Source organism: Terrapene carolina, unplaced genomic scaffold, assembly GCF_002925995.2.
Source record: "Terrapene carolina triunguis isolate 2854851 unplaced genomic scaffold, T_m_triunguis-2.0 Scaffold194, whole genome shotgun sequence".
Taxonomy (NCBI): domain Eukaryota; kingdom Metazoa; phylum Chordata; order Testudines; family Emydidae; genus Terrapene; species Terrapene triunguis.
The window spans coordinates 6,203,214-6,223,640 of NW_020664545.1; the positions used below are offsets into that span (position 1 = coordinate 6,203,214).

General features: G+C 56.2%; 1 protein-coding gene across 1 annotated transcript in view; it reads left to right on the plus strand.

Annotated features, from left to right (window-relative positions):
• Positions 1–15,849: 15,849 nt before the first annotated feature.
• Positions 15,850–20,427, plus strand: part of LOC112123421 (transducin-like enhancer protein 1) — a gene marked incomplete at its 3' end in the record, with an annotated part of 20,654 nt that continues 16,076 nt past the window's right edge. The window contains exons 1-5 of the mRNA XM_026655065.1: positions 15,850–15,943; positions 17,137–17,279; positions 17,996–18,135; positions 18,834–18,897; positions 19,554–19,598. Coding sequence (XP_026510850.1) covers positions 17,256–17,279; positions 17,996–18,135; positions 18,834–18,897; positions 19,554–19,598 — 273 coding nt within the window. The remainder of the gene's footprint in view (positions 15,944–17,136; positions 17,280–17,995; positions 18,136–18,833; positions 18,898–19,553; positions 19,599–20,427) is intronic.

Consider the following 20,427-nt stretch of genomic DNA (forward strand, 5'->3'; position numbering starts at 1 on the left):
TACCTGCATCGGGCTCGTTGGAGTTACACCGGGGGAAGCAGGAGTGATGGATCAGGCTCCCTGGGGTTTTGCGCCACCGGCAGCCAGGGCAGACTCGAGCCCTGGTGTCCTGCCTTCGCTCTGGTTTGCCAGGCCAAGGGAAAGAGCTCAGCGCTGGGAGCCCTGCATGGAAATTCCCTTCCCCCCGAGCGAGCGAACGCTGTCGGAAACTCTGGGCTCCAAGGCGCCCGGCCAGCTCTCCCTCTTTCCAAAACAAGCCGCTTTCAGCAGTGTCTGGCAGGGATCCTGCCTCCAGCCCCATGCAGCAACCAGGGCTCCAGGCCAGTGGAGAGTTCCCCCCCGCCTTTTATGTGTCGCTGTCCTGCCTCCCTGCTGTTCCCTGCCCCTCCCCTGCCCCCACTCAGTTGCCCCCCCAACACCCTGCTCCAGGGGAGGGGGTCCCCAGCCTCGTGCAATTCAAAGGGGGATCTGGAGTCCCCACACTGGGGCACCCCCTGTTGAGTCTCAGGCCCGGCCCTGCTTGCAGCTGCTCCATTGCTTCCAAAATCTTTTGGCAGGGCGCCCCTGCAGGCTGAAGGCGGCGGTGCAATTCCAGCTGGGCAGGGGAGTCAGGGCCCACCCTGCAAAGGGGCAGGGTGAATGAGGTAGCGCCCCCAGTGGTGGGCAAGGGAAGCGGGGTGTCCCCTGGTGGTGGAGGGAGGCAGTGCACCCCGCTAGGTAAGCAGGCAAGAATCCGGTTTACTGGGCTGTTCAGGAGGATGCCAAGGAAGGGGGGAGCATGCTCAGACCCCCACATATCCAGGGACAGAGTCCCTAGCACTGTTTCCCAAGCCTTACCATCCCCGGGGGCTCTGCTCAGGCCCCCTTGCCCTGGCAGGGAGTGTCCGGGGCTGCCCCCCACACTCCTGGGAGCAAGAGGCAGGAGAAAGTCTGGCCTTTCCGCCAGCATCGCCCGCCCATCCCTCCCTCCCTCCCAGCGCTTGCACGCGCACACACACACACACACACACACACGCACACTGCTGCTTCCCCTCCACGTCCAGGATCTGCCAGCGGAGGATATTACTCAGCTCCCAAGCATCCCCCTCCAACCTGGCCGGCAGCCCAAAGGGTGGAGCCTGCGGGGAGAGGAGCTTGTGGGCTGGAGTCCTGGGGGTGGGAGGAGAGATGGGGGGGCACAAGGTAGGACGGGCTGGGGAGGGGGAGAGGAGAAAGTTTAATAGCTTGTCTGTGGACTTGCTGGGGGTTGGATCCTGGCTGGGGAGGAGATGACAGTGCACTGGTGGCGTCTCCTGTCTTCCAGCTGGGATTGTTCTGTTTCCTCCTCGTCTCTTTCTCTCCTCCCGCCTCGCCCGCTCTCGTCTCTGGGAGAGAACATGCTCCGACCTGCTCCCTCGCCGGCTTCCAGCCCTGCCTGCCTGCGATTCCCCCAGGCCAGGCCCAGCCGCCCTGCCAGCACGGCTCCCCCCGCTCGCTCCGGCGGGCCCAGTTTGCAGCCTCCAGGAGCAGAGGGACTACTGGGGTCACTGGGAAGTGCAGCCGGAAGGGCAGGGCCCACATGGTCCCTCGCATGGGCTTTGATCAGTGCCACGGGCTTGAGGCGGACTGGGATTGCTCCATGGGCATGTTAGACTGAGTGGCACCATCCCTGCCCCTTCCCCCACACCGCCCTCCATCCTCCCCCCCCACAAACAGCCCCTCCCCCGCCCTATCCATCACACCCTTTTGCTCGGCACTCCCTGTACCCTACTCAGAAGTGGCCAGCTAGCCTCAGCCTCTGGGAGGCAGGCGGGTGTCGTTAGCCCCATTGGGGGAAACTGAGGCACGGAGTTAAAGAACTTGCTCAGGGTACCTGTTGTGGTTGCCGGGAGACAGTGGGCCTAAGCCCACCCAAAGCTAAAGGCTTAACCAAGGGGGAGGGGCCACTGAACCCAGGCCACCAGTAAATCCTGGAGACAACAAATGAAAAACCAGGGGTGGGGTCCATGGGGAGGAATTGACCGGAGTGGGGAGAGAACCCAGAGTGTCCAGAGCCCCCAAAGAACACAGCCCTGCGCCCCAGGACTGGGCTCTGGCTAGCCTGCTGCCCGCTGGCCTTGTGCTCTACCAGCCCCAACCAAAGCCCACTGGCGCCGGCAGAAAGACTCCCCGGGACTCCAGTGGGCTGTGGGTCAGCTACCCCCCACCCCCCAAAAAAGTATTTTGTTCCAGGGAGGGAGAGGCCGCAGCTCGGCCTGTGTTTATATTGGACCCTGCGCTGGCATGGGCCATTTCCAGCCCCACGGAGCAGCTCCGAAGAGGGGGGAAGTGAGTGTGGACACAGCTACTGTGCCCGGCTGCGGGGGGCGAGGGGCTGCTCTCCCCTGCTGTCAATGGCCCTATACCCATCACTCCAGAGGGGCACCCGCGCCCCCTGGTGGCCAGTGCCCTCCCTGAGGCCTGGCTTCCAAGGGGCGGCTTTTCCCAGAGCACCCGTGCCTGCTGGTTGGGGTCACTCCGCTCTGGGAGGCCAGTGACCCGGAGTGGGCTTGACCCTTGCTGTCCCCCAGCCCCTGCAGAGTCAGTCCATCCAAACCCTCTCCCGTGCTTCAGTCCCTCCCTCCGGCCCTGCCAGCCCGTCTCCAAACGCCTTGTAGCCTGGGCCTGCGGAGCCCCCAGGGGGCGAGGGACCATGGCTCTAGAAAGGGCCTGATCTTGCCTTCTTCGCTTCAAGGGGAATGTAAGCTGACCAAGGAGAGCAGGCTCAGGGCCCGGGGTTCTCCCCCCTTGCTCTGCAGCATGAGTCTACTCTGGCTCGCACGCTACGCCCGTCACCGTGGCATCTGAGCCCCAGAGCTGCAAAGAGATTTAGGCTCCTGTAGAAGCGAGGCGCCTAAATACCTTTGGAGGAGCGGGGGCCGGAGTGAGCACTGGGCACTGAGTCACCTGATTGGCCTGGGCCACTCCCAGGTCCGTCTCTGTTCCTTGGGTGGGGGGCCTTGTTCGCTGATGTGGTCTCAGGTGGGCAGGGCTCCTTGCAGCTCGAAGGGGAGGGGGTGAGGAGATGGTTGCTAGTTCCTGGAGGAGTGAGTCCCACGCTCCTTCACCAGCCCCACACCCGTCTCCTGTACTGACCTGCATCGCCTTGCAGCGGAGGTGCTGAGGTTGGTGGTCAGCAGGTATCCTGCACCTGTACCATCGAGTGCCTTGAGACCTTGACTTTGACCCGGCCATGATCCAAAGGCCACTGCAGTCAATCCCCCAGGCCCATTGGACGTGACAGTAGGAGGCACCATGCTGTGTGTTGTATCGGCTGGACGGGCCCCTGGCTCGGGCCAATGCTTTGCCTCAGCCAGTTTCCACTTCTAGCGTATAGTCGCCAAGGCTGATTTTTTTTGATTGGTTCTTCCTTGCGCTCTGGGGAGGGGAGGGGTTGATCTTGGCTCAGCCCTGGGGGCATTTTGTGTTTCTAGGAGGGGCCGTTTGCTCCGCCGCTTGGCAGGCTAGTGCCGCTGAGCCTTAGTTAGTCATGGGCCAGGACCCCATTGTGCTAGGTGCTGGATAAACCCAGAACAAAGACACAGTCACTGCCCCAAGGAGCTTACAATCTAAGTGAGACCCGGAGGCTGATATGAATGGGAGTGGGATTGTCAGTGACGGGGCTGTGGGCAGCTCGGCCTAGTGGTCACAGCGGGAGCCAGGCCTACCGCTGGTGGTTGCCAGGCGATGGCAGCTCTAAGCCCACCCACAGCTAAAGGCCATTGAACCCAGGCCACTAGTAAATTCTGAGGACAGCAAATGACAAACCAGGGAGAGAGGAGTGACGGTCAAAGCAGCCAGGAGCCGGGAACCAGAGCCCAGAGCTGGAGCCAGAGGTCAGGAAGCAGAGCCAAGGGTCAGCACTGGGGTATCTGGAGTGAGGCCCGGCTGGGAACAAGCAGGCACAAGCCCTACCACAGCTGCAGATAAATGCTTGGAGCAGCTGCTGGGCTTAAGCGCCGGCTTGCTGGGCCTTCCAGCTACTCAAGCGGTGTAGCTAGTCGGGCAGCCGACTACAGGCCAGCGGTGCTCAGTCGCTTGCCCAGAGACTGGCCCTGCTTCCTGGCAGTGACCCCTTTGCGGCTCTATTAGAGACCCTCGCTTTTCTTTAATCATTTGGATCTTTTCGCAGAACTCAGGAGCTCCAGGTTCGATTCCCAGCTCTGACACTGACTCTGTGTGAGGACGGACAAGCTGCTGCAGCTCTCTGGCCTCCATTCCCCACCTGTAAAATGGGGATAGTACTGTCCCCTCAACCTCACCCTTTGTTGCCTATTTATACTGCAGGCTCTTTGGGGCAGGGGTTGGCTCTCGTGCTGTGTCTGTGCAGTGCCTGGGGCCGGGGCCCTGATCTCGGCTGAGGCCTCTCGCTCCTACTGTCGTACACGTAACACGGTGCCCCTTGCACAGAGTGTTCCCAGCCGGTTTCCTTTCCAGCCCCGTGCTCCCTCTATAATTATCTGGGTCGATTTCTAGTTTCCCTTTGTGACTGTCACTACAGTAATTACAGCCAGCCTGATCCCGGAGAGTTATTCTTTCTTGGGAATACCAACGGGCTGGGCTCTGCTTTTAATGTCCTTTTCGGAGCTGAAATCCGGGACTAACTCTTCTGGCTTATCGGCTGCTAATTTCCTCTCCGAATCCCTCGCTCCTGCGACCAGCTGGGAGGTGGATTCCTGGCTGGCGTCAATCAGCCTAGATCACTGAAGTGACGCTGATTGACGCCAGCTGAGGATCTGGCCTGTTATTTTCCCTTGTGGAGGGGAGGTGTGTGGGGTTGGTTTTTTGTCGCTCCCACGCTGCAGCTCTCGGTGCCTTGGCAGGGGGCAACACGCCGGGGAGTTTCTATTGAAGGTGGATCAGTGGGATTTAATCCAAGCTAACCACTCATGCCCCAAGGCCTGGTGAGAGGATCTATGGATGGGCCAGAGGAGGAGAAAGGGGAGGGTGGCTCAGTGGGCCACGCCAGGCAATCTGGATCTGCACAGGAAGCCCAAAGGTGAGCAGGTGCCCGAGCCAGCCCTGGTGTGCCTGCAAAGGGCTGAGGTGGGCAGGAGAGGGCAGCACCAGAGCAGATTTAACCCAGCCTAGGATGGAGTGGAGGAGGAGGAGCGACCAGCATGTTGATCATCTCTGCAGCCCCTTCCGCTTCCTGTGGCTGGCTGGGAGCCCTTGGGCTCTCTGCGTCTGCATCTGATCGCATGGGGGGCAGGGCTGCCCCTGCAGCTCAGACTCCGCCTGGCACCAGTCGCTCCCCCCAAAGGGCTCTGCTTTCTTTTGGCAGCTGGGGGAGCCCAATTGGCACTGGGCTGGGATTGAACTGAGCTGCCCATTGGCCGGCGGAGCTCCTGAACCGGCACTGGCTGAGGGGATTGGCTGGCTGCCCTCTGAGGAGCTTTGCCAGCTCCGACCTAATCAATTCTACTTGGTGTCCTTGTGCCTGGCTGGTTAGGACCCTGTGTGCCGTGAACTTCCTCCCAGCAGTGCCCTGTCTTAGAACCCCATTGGCAGGAGCTTCCTCCCCCATGTGCTGTGAGCTTCCTCCCAGCAGTGCCCTGTCCCAGCACCCCTGTGCTGTGAGCTTCCTCCTGGCAGTGCCCTGCCTGGCCCCGGTTCTGCCTCTAATGCTCGTTTCCTCCAAGCGTGATCTGCTTGTCAGTGCCAGAGCAAATTCAAACCCTCCCACCACTAACCTTGGCCGTGCCAGTCTTTGCTGCCAGTGGTGGGCACTTGCTGCCAGCCGTGCCTTGTCCGTGGCAGCTGCTGCTGGCTTCCAGAGCAGGCGCTGGTGCGTGCGTTCGAGAGATGCCCTTCGGGACACGGCAGGATCTCATCTCTTCTTGTCATTTTTTTTTTTGTGGTCTGGCCATAAGGTATAAAATAAATAAATAACTAGCCCCGTGAATCCATTTGGAATCGCTGCCTCACGCTGCCTTCTCCTCTGGGGACAGAGTGTTACACAGATGCTTCCTTGCTCAACAGGAAGTTCTCCTTAGCGGCACGGGCTCCCACGTCCCCCCGATTAAAGCAAGATGCTCTAAAAGACGCCGTCAGCCACGCAGGCCTCCCTGAGCTCAGGCTGGCAGCAGCGAGACTGGGAGATCAAGGAGGCTTGTTAGAAAACGCAGGTAGGAAATAAGCAGGAACCCCATTATAATTAGACAGCATTATTACAGCAGAGCCAAGAAGGGCCGGCTGAGCTCCAGCCCCTATTGTGCCAGGTGCTGCCCAGACACAAAGTGAAGGGCTCCTGCCCCCCAGATCTAACTAGAGAAGGCAGCCAAAGGGCAGGAGAAAGGAAGGATGCTTAACCCCATTTTACAGATGGAGAGTTGAGGCACAGAGACACAACGGGCCAGATTTTCACGCGATCTCTTGGCAGGCAGGGCTCTTTTGAACATGTGGCCTTTTCCGACTTGCCCGTGGCCACGTGGGCAGGCTGTGATAAAGCCAGTTTAGATCTAGCCCTCTTGAGCCGAGCCTGGTGCTCTAACTGCCCCATCTCCTCTCCCCAGACGGGTCCTGTGCAGAGAAGCACTTTGAAACGGAGTGCACGTGACAGACAACAGGAAGGGCCACAGGACCATTCGGCCTCTCCGGTGCTGGAAGCGTGGGAAACGGTTCTTTGGTCGTCAGCGGGTGTGTGGCTGGAGAAGAGAGCTGGAGGCGGAAACAAGAAGTGACCCACTTCAAAGCCTCATGTACGAAAAGCTGCCCCTGGGGCTCACCCTCACCTGCTAGCGTCTATTTCCCTAGCCTAGATTTGCCCCATGAATGATCTGACATTTATTAAACCGGGATCTGCAGCCCAAACTTCTACTGACGGCTATGGATGTAAACAGGATGCTACTAGAGAAAGTGCCAGTAGGTGGCGCTTGAGAACATACAGCACGATGCCTGGGCTTGGGAGGGCCAATAAAACTTGTAGTGGCCTGCAAATGGCTTCCGCTGAGCTGCGACCTGCTTCGAGCACATCTCACCCCTGCTTCTGGGGTGAGCCATAGCACGGCTACGCAACAGCGGAGGAGAAACACGGGATCCCGTTGAAATGGCCAGGGTGGGATGTAGGGGGAATTCGTTGACCTCACTGCTGTTCACATCTCTGCTCTTGCCAGGGCCGTGCTGTCTTTAATGATCGTAAGAGGTCAGGCGCTGAGACGCCTGGGATCTCAGTGACCTCAGCATCGCTCTGTGTTGGGGCACTGACTCCAAGGAAAGAGCATCCCCCAGCGGAGGTACCCAGCGCAGTCCCTCCTACCATGCTGGGGCACATAGGGCTCAGTACTGATCCAAAGGGGAGAATCGCCCCCTCAGTGGTCACCCCCAGGTTCTTGTCGCACAGCCATCCCTAACTCACTGGGATAGTAGGGTCAGTGACTCAGAGGAGAGACCACCCCCGATTCACCAATTCCTGCATCTGAATCGAAGGCCTCCCAGCCAGACTTAGCAAGCGAGCGATGACTAGCTCACAGCTGCGGGCCTGGCTTGGGGATGTTTTTATTTAACCTGGTACACCTGCCCCTTGCGATGCAGTGAGCCCCAGCCTTGCTGCCCAGGCTCTCTTCCTCCCTAGGTTTACTGATTCAAGCGTCAGCCCTCCAGCAGTGTCATACGGTGTCTTCGGGCCACCCTCCCTTGAGCCAGGATGACATCAGGCAGCCAGGTGGAAGCAGAAAGCTGTTCCACCATGATGGATAACGCTGTCAGCGCTCTGTCCAGTTCAACTCCGGAGCCTGTCTTGGCAGCTGAAGTCTGTGTGCTCTTTCCCAGAAGGATGCAATCGGGGGCGGGGGATCGGAGGTCTCAGCTGGGATTAGACAGACACATTATGGGCACTTCTTTTCATCGTTGCTTTAATCATATAGCAAGATGAGTGACTTCCCAGAGGTAGCGCTCTGGACTGGGATTCAGAACACCTGGGGGGGGTCTGTCCCTGGCTCTGCCACTGATCAGCTGTGTGACCTTGGGCAAGTCACTTCACCGCTCCGTGCCTCCGTTTCCCCACCCTTTGTCTCTCTTGTCTATGTAAATGGGAAACTGTTTGCAGGCTGGGTCTTGCTATGTGTGTGTACAGCATCTAGCGCAAAAGGGCCTTGATCTCAGTGAGGGCCTCTAGAGGCTGCCACAATAATGTATCACATAGAGATTTCCCTATAACTAAGCCACTTCTCCAGCTCTGTCTCTGCTCAACACTAACAGAGTAACAGTCCAAACACTACAGTTTGCCATACGGGCATTGTAGGGTTTACAAAAGGCTATTATTGCAGATACTGTAATTCTTTGGTGGATGGGGGGAAGAATTGAGTACGAAAAGAGGGGTAAAATTTAGGTCTAGCGTTTTTGATTCCGAGATTCCATGTCCCCTCTCTCTCTCTCTCTCACACACACACACACACACATCATGAATTTGGTGGCATGAATAAAATCTAACCCAGCCTCAAACCATCCTGGTCCACATTTTGTAAACCCAACAATGTAACTCACCAGGTTTTGCAAAAACCCCAAACCCAGGTTCCCTGGTCCATTTCTGAATATTTCTTTGCATCTCAGGATACGCATCAAAAGGCATCAGAAAGGGAGTGTGGTCTAGTGGCCAGTGCAGAGCCTTGGGAGTCAGGACTCCTGGGTTTTCCACTTGGTTCTGGGAGAAAAGGGTTGCCTAATGGTTGGCGCAAAGACCTGCGTGTCAGGGCTGCTAACATCTTTTCTGCCACTCTGTCGCTGATTCGCTGTGACCTTGGGTAAGTAATTTCATCTCCCTGTGCCTTGAGATTTATGGCCCAACTCCAGAAATTATCAGCACCATCTACAAAAATAGAAATATCTCCATTATTACATTTTAAAATATAATAAGGGCAGCTGAGTCGCACAATGGGAGGCGCTGGCTCAGCTATACGCACCCTCCTCCCGAAAGCGCCACGTATTAGCAAAAATGCAGCTGTATGTTTGAATGCACCGGAAACTTACATTATAGACAACTGTTGGGTTAAAGGAACCGTCACAGGAAAAGGGAAACTGTCAGGCTAAAAGTTGTGTTTTTAAAGGGGGAGGAAGAGGGGACGCCTTACCTTCGTTACGTGATGGGTGTAGACACCTATGGTGGATGGGGAGAGAGCGGATCTTTCCCTTGAGTAGGGGGAGCTGCATGCTGTATGTGCATGGATTGACAAGGCATTAGAGCTGGGCTAGCAGTGGTGGATAAAGTAATCCCCTTAGCATACTGGGAGAGCGGTGGTGTGAGGAGTCATGCTTGGCTAGCATAAAGAAGTACATATGGCCATTACCCTAGCTGAGGTTAGAGCCCCGGCTGTGGGGAGCCTTTCTGAACTTCTGTTTGAAATCCTCTGACCTGTGGGAAGATTTGGTTGGTTTGTTTTGCGTTTCGGGCTCCTAAGGTAGTTGTCCCTGAGAATAACTCTCCTGGCCTGGCCCAGCTACCCAGAGCACCTTAAACGGGCCTTGCTGCATGACTGTAATAAACAAAATAAAATGAAACTGCCGCTTTTGGTTTCCCTTTTGCATTTCATTCAGCATGATAATCCATTCGTCGGTTTCCCCTTTGTGTCTGGTCAATTTCACTTTCTTGTTCCCCTGGTCTCACACAAGGCTGCCATCTCTGGGCTGCTAGGGGAGTGTTTATTTAAATAAAAATAAATGGAAAATGTTCTGTTGCTCTTACGGTTTGTAATTTTTTTTTTTAACTTCCATTTAGGCCCGAATTCGATCTGATGGCGTCCCTGTGAAAGCCTCTCTGCTTTCAAACGTTGCCAGTGTTTCTAGTAAGGTTGTGGGCCTGAAGCAACCCTGCTTGGGGGGAATATCAGGCCAATAAAGACTGTGTGGCACAGTGAGAGGGAGGCACACTCACACCACTCAGTGGACCCGGGTCAGTACGAAGAAGTGTGTCTTTATTCTGATGTGATGCTTGTATTGCGGTAGTGCCGGGAAACCAGCTGAACGAGGTGTGGTACAAACATGGTAAATGACCAGCTCCAAACCTACAAAAAGGACTCATGTGCTTAAAGAATGTGAGTAGCCCCACAGATGCCATTGGAACTACCCAAGCGCTCAAGGCTGAGCAAGTGTATTAGTGTTTGAAGGATTGGAGCCATAGTTAATAATTTTTAAGACCATAGTTCAACTGAGGTTTTCAAAGGGGCCTGAAGGGGTTAATTCTTTCAGAAACTGGCTCCTTACTCCCTTAGGGTTTTTTTTCTAAGGCCTGGTCTATGCTAGGAAATTAGGTCAGTCTAACTACGCTGCTCAGGGGTGTGAAAAATCCACGCCCCCGAGCAATGCTGTCTTCTTCTTAGCATCTGCGCAATGTGCCTCAAGTGGCATGCGACCAGGATTCATCACTGAATTTGGTCTGCTGGTTGGATCATTAGCTTCCCCAGCCCGGGCTGGGTGCTGACCTGACGGGGAGCGTGACATGGACAGTGATCCACGCCCCCCCAGTGATGCAGTTAAACCGACCTAACCCCCCAGCCCGGTGCAGACAGTACTAGATCAGTGAGAGAATTCTCCTGTTGACCTAGCTACCACCTCTCGGGGAGGTGGATTACCTATGGGAGAACCTGCCTGTTGGCGTAGGTAGCATCTTCACTGAAGTGCCACAGTTGCAACGGTTTAAATGTAGACAAGCCCTAAATCTCAGCCTTTAATGGATCAGCCACACTATGGTTCCTCCGTTAGAGATCGTAGCTAAAAAAGCTGTTTAATTGTCTATCTAACTGTTCCTTCCTGGATCTTGTCCACGCTGCGCCTGAGACTTTCAACAGTGGCTAGTGATTTTGGAGGTCTGGTCTGAAACTCCTTAAAGGGGCCCGACGTTCAGGAAAAGCCGAGCTGCCATCCGATCTCTTTAAGGCACCTTTTGGGTTAGGCATCCAGAATTTGTGAGGCGTTACCTTCTAAAATGTTGATCTGTGTACGTTACTATAGGGGAGGCAGAATGCAACGGTTTCGTTCAGTTGTGACTTGACTTGCGGTGCCTGGAAATGCAATTTGGACTTCACACGCAGATCGGGGACCGTGTGCAAAGTTATAAAAAAAAGGGCTAAGCCCAGAGACTTGGAGGATTGTGTCTATTAGCGTAATAGGAATACAGGGCCATGGGCACTCAGAAGATACAGAACTGGCATAGCTACCATTGTTGAAATGTCTTATTCCTCGCTCTGTAAACCTGGATTGACCTGCAGCCATTGTAAAATGTTGAACCAACTAGCTAACATACAAAAGAAGAAAAATTCAGTGGCTCTTGTCGATCACAGCGGGGGAAATGTCTGGATGGAAAAGCCGGTTCAGGTAGTGGGGGAGTCATGGGGGGGGGGGGCGGATGTGTATGGCTGAGGAGAGAGAACAGTTTGGCCTAGTTTAGGATAGGGTGACCAGATGTCCCGATTGAAACAGTGGTTGGGGACAGGGACTACCAGCCAGAAGACCTGCCTTCTATTCTCAACTGTGCCACAAAACCTGCTGCCCTTCCCCGTGCCTCCGTTTCCCCGGGTATAAAACGGGCATATCGAGAGGCACCTACCTCACAGGAATGGGTGTGAGGAATGGGCTTTACATTGGCAAATGCTGTGAGCCCTTGCAGTGGGGCAAAGGGGTATAATGAAACCAGTCTTCACGACCCCCATCCCCACAGGATGGGTGAGGGATCGTGGCCTCCTGGTTGAAAATCCATGCCACCCTGACCTCATCACCCTATATCCCTGCCCCAGAGGTCCTGCAGCAAGACAAACTGACAGCTCCAGGGTCCTTTTACAGAAAGTTCTTTGCTTCAGCCTCTCCCGCTCCTGCGAATGTTTGGGCGGTGGCAGAGAGGGAGCGTGGCAGGCCGTGCCCACGGTGCAGGGGGAGCTGCGCCTTCTGAACTGGCGTCGGGCACGGGCATCCTGCGGGGGAACCCGGCTGGCCAAGCAGCTACTGAAAGGGGACCGTGGAAGGCAGAGGGAAGGGTGCCCCGAGGGGAGCGGGCTAGAGAAAAGCAGCAGGGTGCAACTGCCCAGACTCCCGGCTCCTGCCTCGGGGTGTTTGTCTGCCAGGAAAAAGGGGACCAGACGTGCGCTGAAAGCCAAGAGCAGGGGGATGTAGCTGGAGCCTCTGGATTAGGGAGGATGAATGAAAGAGAGCAACGCCCGCTGCCTTGCTGGAGGAGACTCGGTATTGTGCAGTGCGTTGACATACAAACCCTGCTCCTTGGAGGATACCCACCCACTGGTCCCAGATACTCCAAAACCCCTTCCCTGCTGGTCGCACCAGATTGCGCTTCTGTTAGCTCCCGGCCTGCTCACTGCTCAGACCTGGCCCCGGCCCAGTGGAATACTAATTGGGAGCCTGGCCTTTCCTCATCGGGCCTGGGCGTGTGGGAGGGCAGGGGAACTGGGGGGGGCGGGGCGGGCGAGATGGCCTAGCTGGAAGCAGATCCACTAATTCAACAGTAAACTCAGGCTCTCCTTCCACCGCCTCTGCCTAGTAAGTGATTCCTTCTAGTGCATGATGTTGTGTCCAGCAGGAACTGAAGATTCATAAGGGTTGTGGGGGGGGAGGAATTGTCAGCGGAGAGGCATCACTTTCCTCCATCCACCCACCCCTTCCCTAAATTTAAACAGGAAAAGCTTTTAAAAACACACCTGCCTGTACGCTTGCAATACCGTTCTTCCCTTTGCCACGGTGCATGCGGGGAGCGGGAAGGGGTTAGAGCAGGGGACTGGATTCAGGATGCCTGGGTTCTACTCCTGCCTTGAGGGGCAACTGATTTCACCTCCCTGAGCTTGCGTCTCTAGCTGTAAAATGAGCTTGCGTAATTCCCTGAAGTGGTCTGGAGGTTTGTTAGCAAAGGGCTTTGAGATCCTTGCATTGCTCGTATCTACCATGTCACAGACCAAGGCCGCCTTTAGAAAACAAAAGGATTGTAATCAAGATGAAAACACCAGACAGCGTCGCTCCTTACACGGAGGACTGGCGAGGCTGGCTCTGTTAGCCTTAAGCTTCGGGCATGAAATATGTCCGTGGATCAAAGCTCGGCTGTCCCAGTTCAACCTTCTGTGGAAGTCAAATTTAATGTCATGCCGTTTCCCCTGTGCGTGCGTGTGCGTTTCGAGTCTATTGGCTCTGCAGGGCCTGTTCATAAGAAGCTAGGCTTACTCTGATGCTCTTGACCAAAATTTCACACTCTCCACCCCTCCCCCTGCCATTATGTTGGTTGCTGTGTGCCGGTTGGTTGCCACCTTCAAGCATAGAGGTGCCCATTGGGTGAGGCAGGGAGGGATCCTTTGGGGTATAAAATGTTGTTCATCAGTTTCCATATGAGGAGAGATTAAAAAGACTGGGACTGTTCAGCCTGGAAAAGAGATGACGAAGGGGGCATCCTATGATAGAGGTCTATAAAATCACGAGTGACCTGGAGAAAGTGAAAGTAGGTGTTACTTACCCCTTCACATAACACAAGAGCCAGGGATCACCCAAAGACCTTAATAGGTAGCAGGTTTAAAACAAACAAAAGGAAGTATTTCTTCACACAATGCACAGTCAACCTGTGGAACTCCTTGCGAGGGGATGTTGTGATGGCCAAAAGTAGAACTGGATTCAAAAAAGGGCTGGATACGTTCATGGAGGGTAGGTCCGTCGATAGCTATTAGCCAAGATAGTCAGGGCCACAACCACATGCTCTGGGTGTCCCTAAACTTCTGACTGCCAGGAGTTGGGACTAGACCAGTGGTATTCAAACTTTTTCTCTGGGGACCCAGTTGAAAAAAATTGTTGATTCCCGTGACCCAACGGAGCTGGGGATGAGGGTTTTGGGGTGCAGGAAGGGGTTCTGGGTTGGGGGGGCTCAGGACTGGAGCAGGGGATTGGGGTGCCGGATTGGGGCGCGGGCGAGTGCGGAGCCGGTGCTTGGGATGGGGGCAGCACATGGAGCCCTGTGGCCTCCCTGCTTAGGAGCCAGACCTGCTGCTGGCCACTTCCGGGGCACAGCGCAGTGTCAGAATAGGTAGGGACTAGCCTGCCTTAGCCGGGCAGCACTACCGACGGGACTTTTAATGGCCCGGTCGGCGGTGCTGACCAGAGCTGCTGCGACCCAGTGCCTTCCATTCCGTGACCCAGTACTGAGGCGCGACCCGCCGTTTGAAAACCTCTGGACTAGACGACAGGGGATGGATCACTCAATAATTCCACTGTTCTGTTCATTCCCTCTGAAGCGTCTGGCACCAGCCACTATCAGAGGACAGGATACCGGGCTAGACAGAGCATTGGTCTGACCCAGTGTGGCCATTCTTATGTTTTTCATATTCATTTAAAAGTTGAAGGAAAGAAAATAACTTAATGGAGAATTGATGTCTAAGGCCCTGATCCCACAACTGGATCCTTTTGGGTGGACCCCTTTAGGCCAGCAGATGGACCAATGTTGCAAGACCTGTACCTAAAAGTGCAATCACCTTGTCAAGGATCTGTGGGATCCCTGTCTTATTTGAATCCTCTCCCTAAAATTTGTTAATATCAATTCCTCCCTCCTACTCTGTACATGCTCACAACACACCAGGAAGTGTTACCAGCTCTTACAATCTTACTGCAAGAGTCTTAAGCGATGGTCTAAAACCCGGAGTCCCATGGAGTGAATTTCAGCTGTCTAGGATAGATAGGTGCTGGAACGAGGGTTTCCGGGAGTGCTGCCGGATCCCCTAGCTTGAAGTAGTAATAACAATCCAAATAGATGGTTTCAACCTTCAGCACCCAGCCCCACTATAGAAATTGTTCCCACACCACTGGTTTCTAGTTCTTGTGGTTATGGAGAAAAGCCTGAAAGCATGACCTATGGGCTCAGAAACCAGAAGGCAAAAGAAAAAGAATACAATTGATTTCTCTCTCTCTCTCTCTCTCTCTTGAATTTTAAGCCAGTCTCGTGATTTTTGGAGGGCCTGACTGAGAGCTTGGGGTTGGTAATATTGTATAACCTCACACACAACTAAGCAGCCTGACCCACAATACACTTGCTTTAACCTTTCTACTCAACACACCTCCTGCTGGCTCATCGCTCACTCAGAGATAAAACCCATGGGCACACAACTCATTTGTGTTATGACATACACACGCCGCACATCACGTCTTGCCCTCAAAATGCAGCCACCACCCATGCAGCTCCGAAAATCCCCTCCACGTGGATTCTCATGGTCATTCTCTCATCTTTGTCTGTCATTCATACAGCCCAAACGCTTGCCCCCAGTGTCAATGATTAGCATACGCACAATGCACTTACACAACCCAAATCAGTCACTTGACACGTTAGCTTCCACACCACACAGGCCAGATTCCTTCCGCACACAACTCCCTTCTGCAGCACTTCTGCTGTTCAGCCAACCAATTACTGTTGCACATGCAATCGCGCCCGCGTGCTCTTGTGCACACAGTCGAGCCTGCACACTCTTGCACATGGAACCTCGCCTGTGCGCTCTTGCACTTTTTCAATGTCTCCCGCACACTCATTCTCTCATCTTTTCACACGCACCCTCACTCTCTTTGCACGTTACGCTTACACACACACACACACACACACACCCATCTCTTTCTCTCCCTATCTGGGCGCTCCCTCCTGCCCTTTAAGGGTTAACCTTCCTCTCCGCTACATCGCGTTCCACAGATTGACACATCCTACTGGCGGCGGGTCCCGGCCGCCCAATCGGCGGCAGCCAGGCCGTGCCCCACGTGGGGGCGGGCCGCTCCCGCCGCGCTCCCATTGGCCAGCCGGCTCGGCGATTGCCCGCACGAGCCAGGCCCCACGTGGAGCTGGCGCTAGTTCATTGATCGCGCTCCCCCCGCACAGCTGCTGCTGCCGCCGCGGCGGGGCCGAGGCCGGCCGGGAGCGAGCGCGCGGGCAGCCCCCGACTCCGGCCGCCCCCTCCGCGCTGGGTGCAGCCGCCCGGTGAGTCCCCCGGGGGCGGGAGCTGGGCTGCGGGCGGGGGGGGCCGCTCCCTGCCCGCCGGGCTCTACCTGCTGCGGAGGGGCAGGGCCCATTGTTTGCATGGAGGTGGGGGGGAGCTGGTGAGTGGGGGCACTTGCTGGGGGGGGCAGGTTCTCAGGGGGGCAGGAGACAGAGTTGGGGGCACTTGGGGGCGGGGGCAGCTGGGGGGGCGAGGGAGGAGCCACTCTTTGGAGGTGCAAGGCAGGGGGTGCTGGCTGGCTCGCCAGTGAGCTTTCTGGGGGGCAGGGCAGGATGTTTGGTTAAGAGCTTTTTCTGGGGTGGCCGTAAGTGGGGACTATCGTCTAGGGGAGCCCTGGAGGGGGCACTAGAGGGAGGATGCCTGGGACATCACTGGATGGGGTGGCTGGGTTTTTGCTTTAGGAGCAGGGGAGCCTGCAAGGATGGGGGGGGGGGGTATTCCTTGCCGGCCCATGGCCGTGCATGGACATAGGCGCGTGGCGGTGTTGCGTGGATCTGGGCTAGGGAGAGGCGTTGCTGGGGAGTGCCCTGCCGTCCGTGTCAAGGGCCTTACCCACATAAAGAGGGTTGAGTTCCTCCCCTGCGCAGGGCTGGCAGGGGCGCTTGCAGGCGAGGTGCATAGATGGGACATAGGCCCTTAGGGGATGCATAGGGAACCACGGGAGCCGTGCCCGGTGGCCCTAGCTATTTCAGTGATGGGGGGCCAGCCAGGTGCTTGGGGTGCAGGGTGGCAGGTGGGTTCTTAATGACAGAGCTGGGCGAGGAGCATCTGGGTTGGTGGAGTTGGAATTTAGATCCGGGTGAGCTGGATCCTGAGAGTTTGTGGATGAATGAGTGTGGGCGTGTTGAATAATGGGCCAATGGGGCCTAGATTCAAACTTTGGGTGAGATATTTGTTGGGGGCTGAGGAAGGGACCTCTGGCTGAGGGTCACTGCTGTACTGGGATGCATGGAGAAGGGGTGTGTAAGGCAGAGACTTTCCTGTTGAAATTTAAGAAGCATTTCTTGGTTGGATCTCACCTTCTCCCACGGGATGGGGGAAGATGAGAAGCAGTGGCTCTGTGGCCGGCTGTAGTAGGACTGGTGGTAGCGGGGGTTTGGCAGGGAAGGAATGAAGAGGATTCTTCTCCTTTGAGTTTCTTTGGCTGGAACGTGACTGTCCCTGTCTCTTTCAGAGTCCGTAGCCGTGCTGGAGCTGGCTGGCTTCCTTGGGCCTGGGCCCTGAGAGAGGATCCCGTGACAGGAGTGGTGGAGTGAGATAAGGCTGGGATTGCAGGCCTGCTTCGCTCCAAAGATGTTCCCCCAAAACCGCCCCCCGGTGAGTGCCCCGGTTAGACGCCGTTCCCACGGCCCTGTGTGGAGCAGCATTGGGCTGTTCCTTGACCCGCATCCCTGCAGGCCGCTCTGTCTGGATTGCCCCACCTAGGAGAGGGAGGAAGCGGTTGTTGCAAGTATCTGTGCTTCTGCCTTTGCGTGAGAGTCCCTCGCTGGTATAGCTTAAAGTGTGAATTTAAACCGGTGCGAAAGGCGGTGTGGACGCTCTTATTCCGGTTTCTCTTAGGAAGAGGATCTAAGATAAACTGAATGACCAGCGTTTGCACAGGAGGGTTGCGCTGATTTAGCTAAATCAGCTTCAAACTGGCGCAAATTCTGCGTACGCGCGAGGGCTTAACCGGAGCTTGGTTTTATACCCCTCCGACGGTACATCCTGCGTTCGTCTTAGGGCGGGTGTTCTCCAGCTTGGCTGTTAGTCCCTGGCTGTCAAGCTGGGACCAAAGGTGGCAAAGGCTCGCCCTTCGAGGAGCTGATTTCCTTTGTGTCCATTCTCCTTCAGCTGTCCCCTTCCCGCGAGTGCCTTGCTGTCTGTCTCTCCCTTGTGACAGAGCCAGGTGTGGGGCTGGTGGCCCCAGGAATTGGGACTGGGGCTTCTGCGGTCGTTGTTCCCCCTCCCAAGAGCCTGGTTCTTGCAGGCTGCGTGAATAGCACGGCCACGTTGCGGTGACTGCCCTCTTCCTTCCATGCCCTCCGCCGTAGGCTCATCTCCAGGCACCCGCCGTGGCTTCGGCAGCTGCCAGCACGGTTTCCACGACCCCTCAGTCCCTGAAACTGACCTACCCGGAGACCTTGGACCGGATCAAGGAGGAATTCCAGTTCCTGCAAAACCAATACCACAGGTAATGCGCTGCCAAGCCCCACCGCGCCAGCGAGAAGCGGTGCCACTTTAACTGAGCTGGCAACAAAACGCTCCTGTATCTCCATGCTGGGCATTAGGTCTAGGTGGGTGGGAAGTGGCATGCCACGCTGGCACGGGCACTGAGCCATACATGCAGCAAGTGTGTAAGAAGCCACCTCGGTTCCTTGAAATGCTCTTCTTGGGCAGCGCTGCTCAGCTCCTGTGCTTTCGGCTCTATCCCAACGTGAGCTTGGGCTTTCCCCCTGCGTGTCTGGTAATCTGGGTCCAGATTCCTGCCTGTTCTCTTGCCAGTCTAAGCAATCCCTAAATGCACCCCCTTCCCCCGCCCCTGCTCTGTAGCTTGCTACATTTGGAAAGCAGATGAGAGAACATTCAGACTTTCTGCAACCTGTTTCCTTGGAGCACGGAAGCCCATGACACACACACCTTCCTGTGCGCCTGCCTGAATCCGCCCCCCCCCCCCCGCCCCCTTTTCCAGTTCCCTACCTCTTGGCAGATGGGACTGAATGGATTCTGCCCAGTGGCTCTTTTTTTCTGGGCTAGGGGTTGGCAGACCAAAGTTTTGCATGAGTCTTAAATGCAAGCTTTATGCTTCTGTGCCGCCGACTAATCCTTGTTCTCTTGGTGGGGGGTGGTGGATGGGGGTGGGGGTCTCTCTCTCACTCTTTATTTTTACAGCTTGAAGTTAGAATGTGAAAAACTGGCAACAGAAAAAACAGAAATCCAGCGACATTATGTCATGGTGAGTGGGGTGCGGGGTGGCGCTCCCCTTTCCCAGCGTTCGGAGCGAGCGAAAGGCCAACCGGGTTGGGTTCCCTTGGCTCCCAGTTTATATTTGGGCTGCTGCGCCTGCCCCCAGAGATCTGGCTGGGTGAGCTCACTCATGAGATGAGTGCGGCTGAGCTCTGCCTTGGTGGCTTTCAGCTGCATGTTAATGCTGCTGGAGAGGGTGGGAGGGAGCACTGGTCTGATGATTTACTGGGCCCCAAGCTGTGCGGGGAGGGGAGGGAATTGACAGGCAGGTACAGCCCCATCTCTGCTCTTATTCCTGGAGTTGGGAGGGGAAGGGGTTGGAATCTGCTCGTTAGTTTCCCTTTTCCATCTCTCTCCTCTCTGCTGGAAGAGAAATTGCCTAGAACGTGGGGCCTGTGTTTGAAGAAGACCGTCCTGGTTGCTGTATTGTTTCTCTGTTCCATGGGGTGGGGTGCGGGGGAGAGCTCGCCCCGCTTCTGGCAGAGAGATTTGGGGCAGTATCTTCTGATCCCAGCAGGTCCTGATAATGCAGGAACTCGGGGTCAGGCTGACCTCGCACGCCTGTGCTGGAGAGGACTTTGCAGTGGGTGGTTTGCCCGTTAGCCTTGCATCTCCCTTAGTGACGCCGTGTTCTTTCCCTTGCAGTACTATGAAATGTCCTACGGCCTGAACATCGAAATGCACAAACAGGTGAGTCTCTGGCATGCCTGGTCTTCCTGCCAGCTGTCTGTGGTAGCCCCTGGTGGGCTCACCTTTGCTTCCTGCTTCGTAGCCCATCCCCGTCCCAGATAAACCCAACCCTGTCGCTTTTCTCCTTATGCAAAACACAGCTTGGGGCGTGGGTTCCACCCTGCCTTTCCCATGTTACATGGGATGGGGGGGGGCAGCCCCCCACTATGGAAAAAGACAAGAGCCACTGTTGCGGAGTTAGAGTGGAGGAGTCCATTTCCAGCTCTGCTACTGACTTGCCTAGTGCCCTTGGGGTGGTCCCTCGGTGTCGCCTCCCCCCTGCGATACGGGGATAGTTCTGGCCGACAGAGGTGGTCTTTGTGCGCCCCTGCGGCAGGGGCTCCCTGTGAGCCTTTGCCCGGTGCTGGGGAAGCTCAGCGAGCATGCGGGGAAGATGGGCTTCAGGCCTGCGCGCTCAAACACTTGTGGGAGGCGGGCTTTGACATTCGCTGCTGTCCCGCTTGTCCAGTCCGGGGACCTGGTGCCGTGGGACCCCTGAGCTAAGCCAGGCAGCCCTTGGGCACTCAGCCAATGAATGGAAGACGGGTGAGAACTGGGCTCTGCGAGCCGGGGTGGAAGCTGCCAGATAATTTGTTACCAGCCTCTTGGTGAGCTCCGTTGAGCGACTACGCCGGGGCTGCCTGGGGACCTGGCAAGTGGCCTGAGGCCCTGTGATGCCCAGGAAGGGCCAAGTGTTGGATCTTCTCCCATTGCTGCCAGATCTGCCCTGCCACCCGCAGTGGCCACACGGCGGGAGCCGAGGTGGGTGTGGGGAGGGGACTCCAGGGCC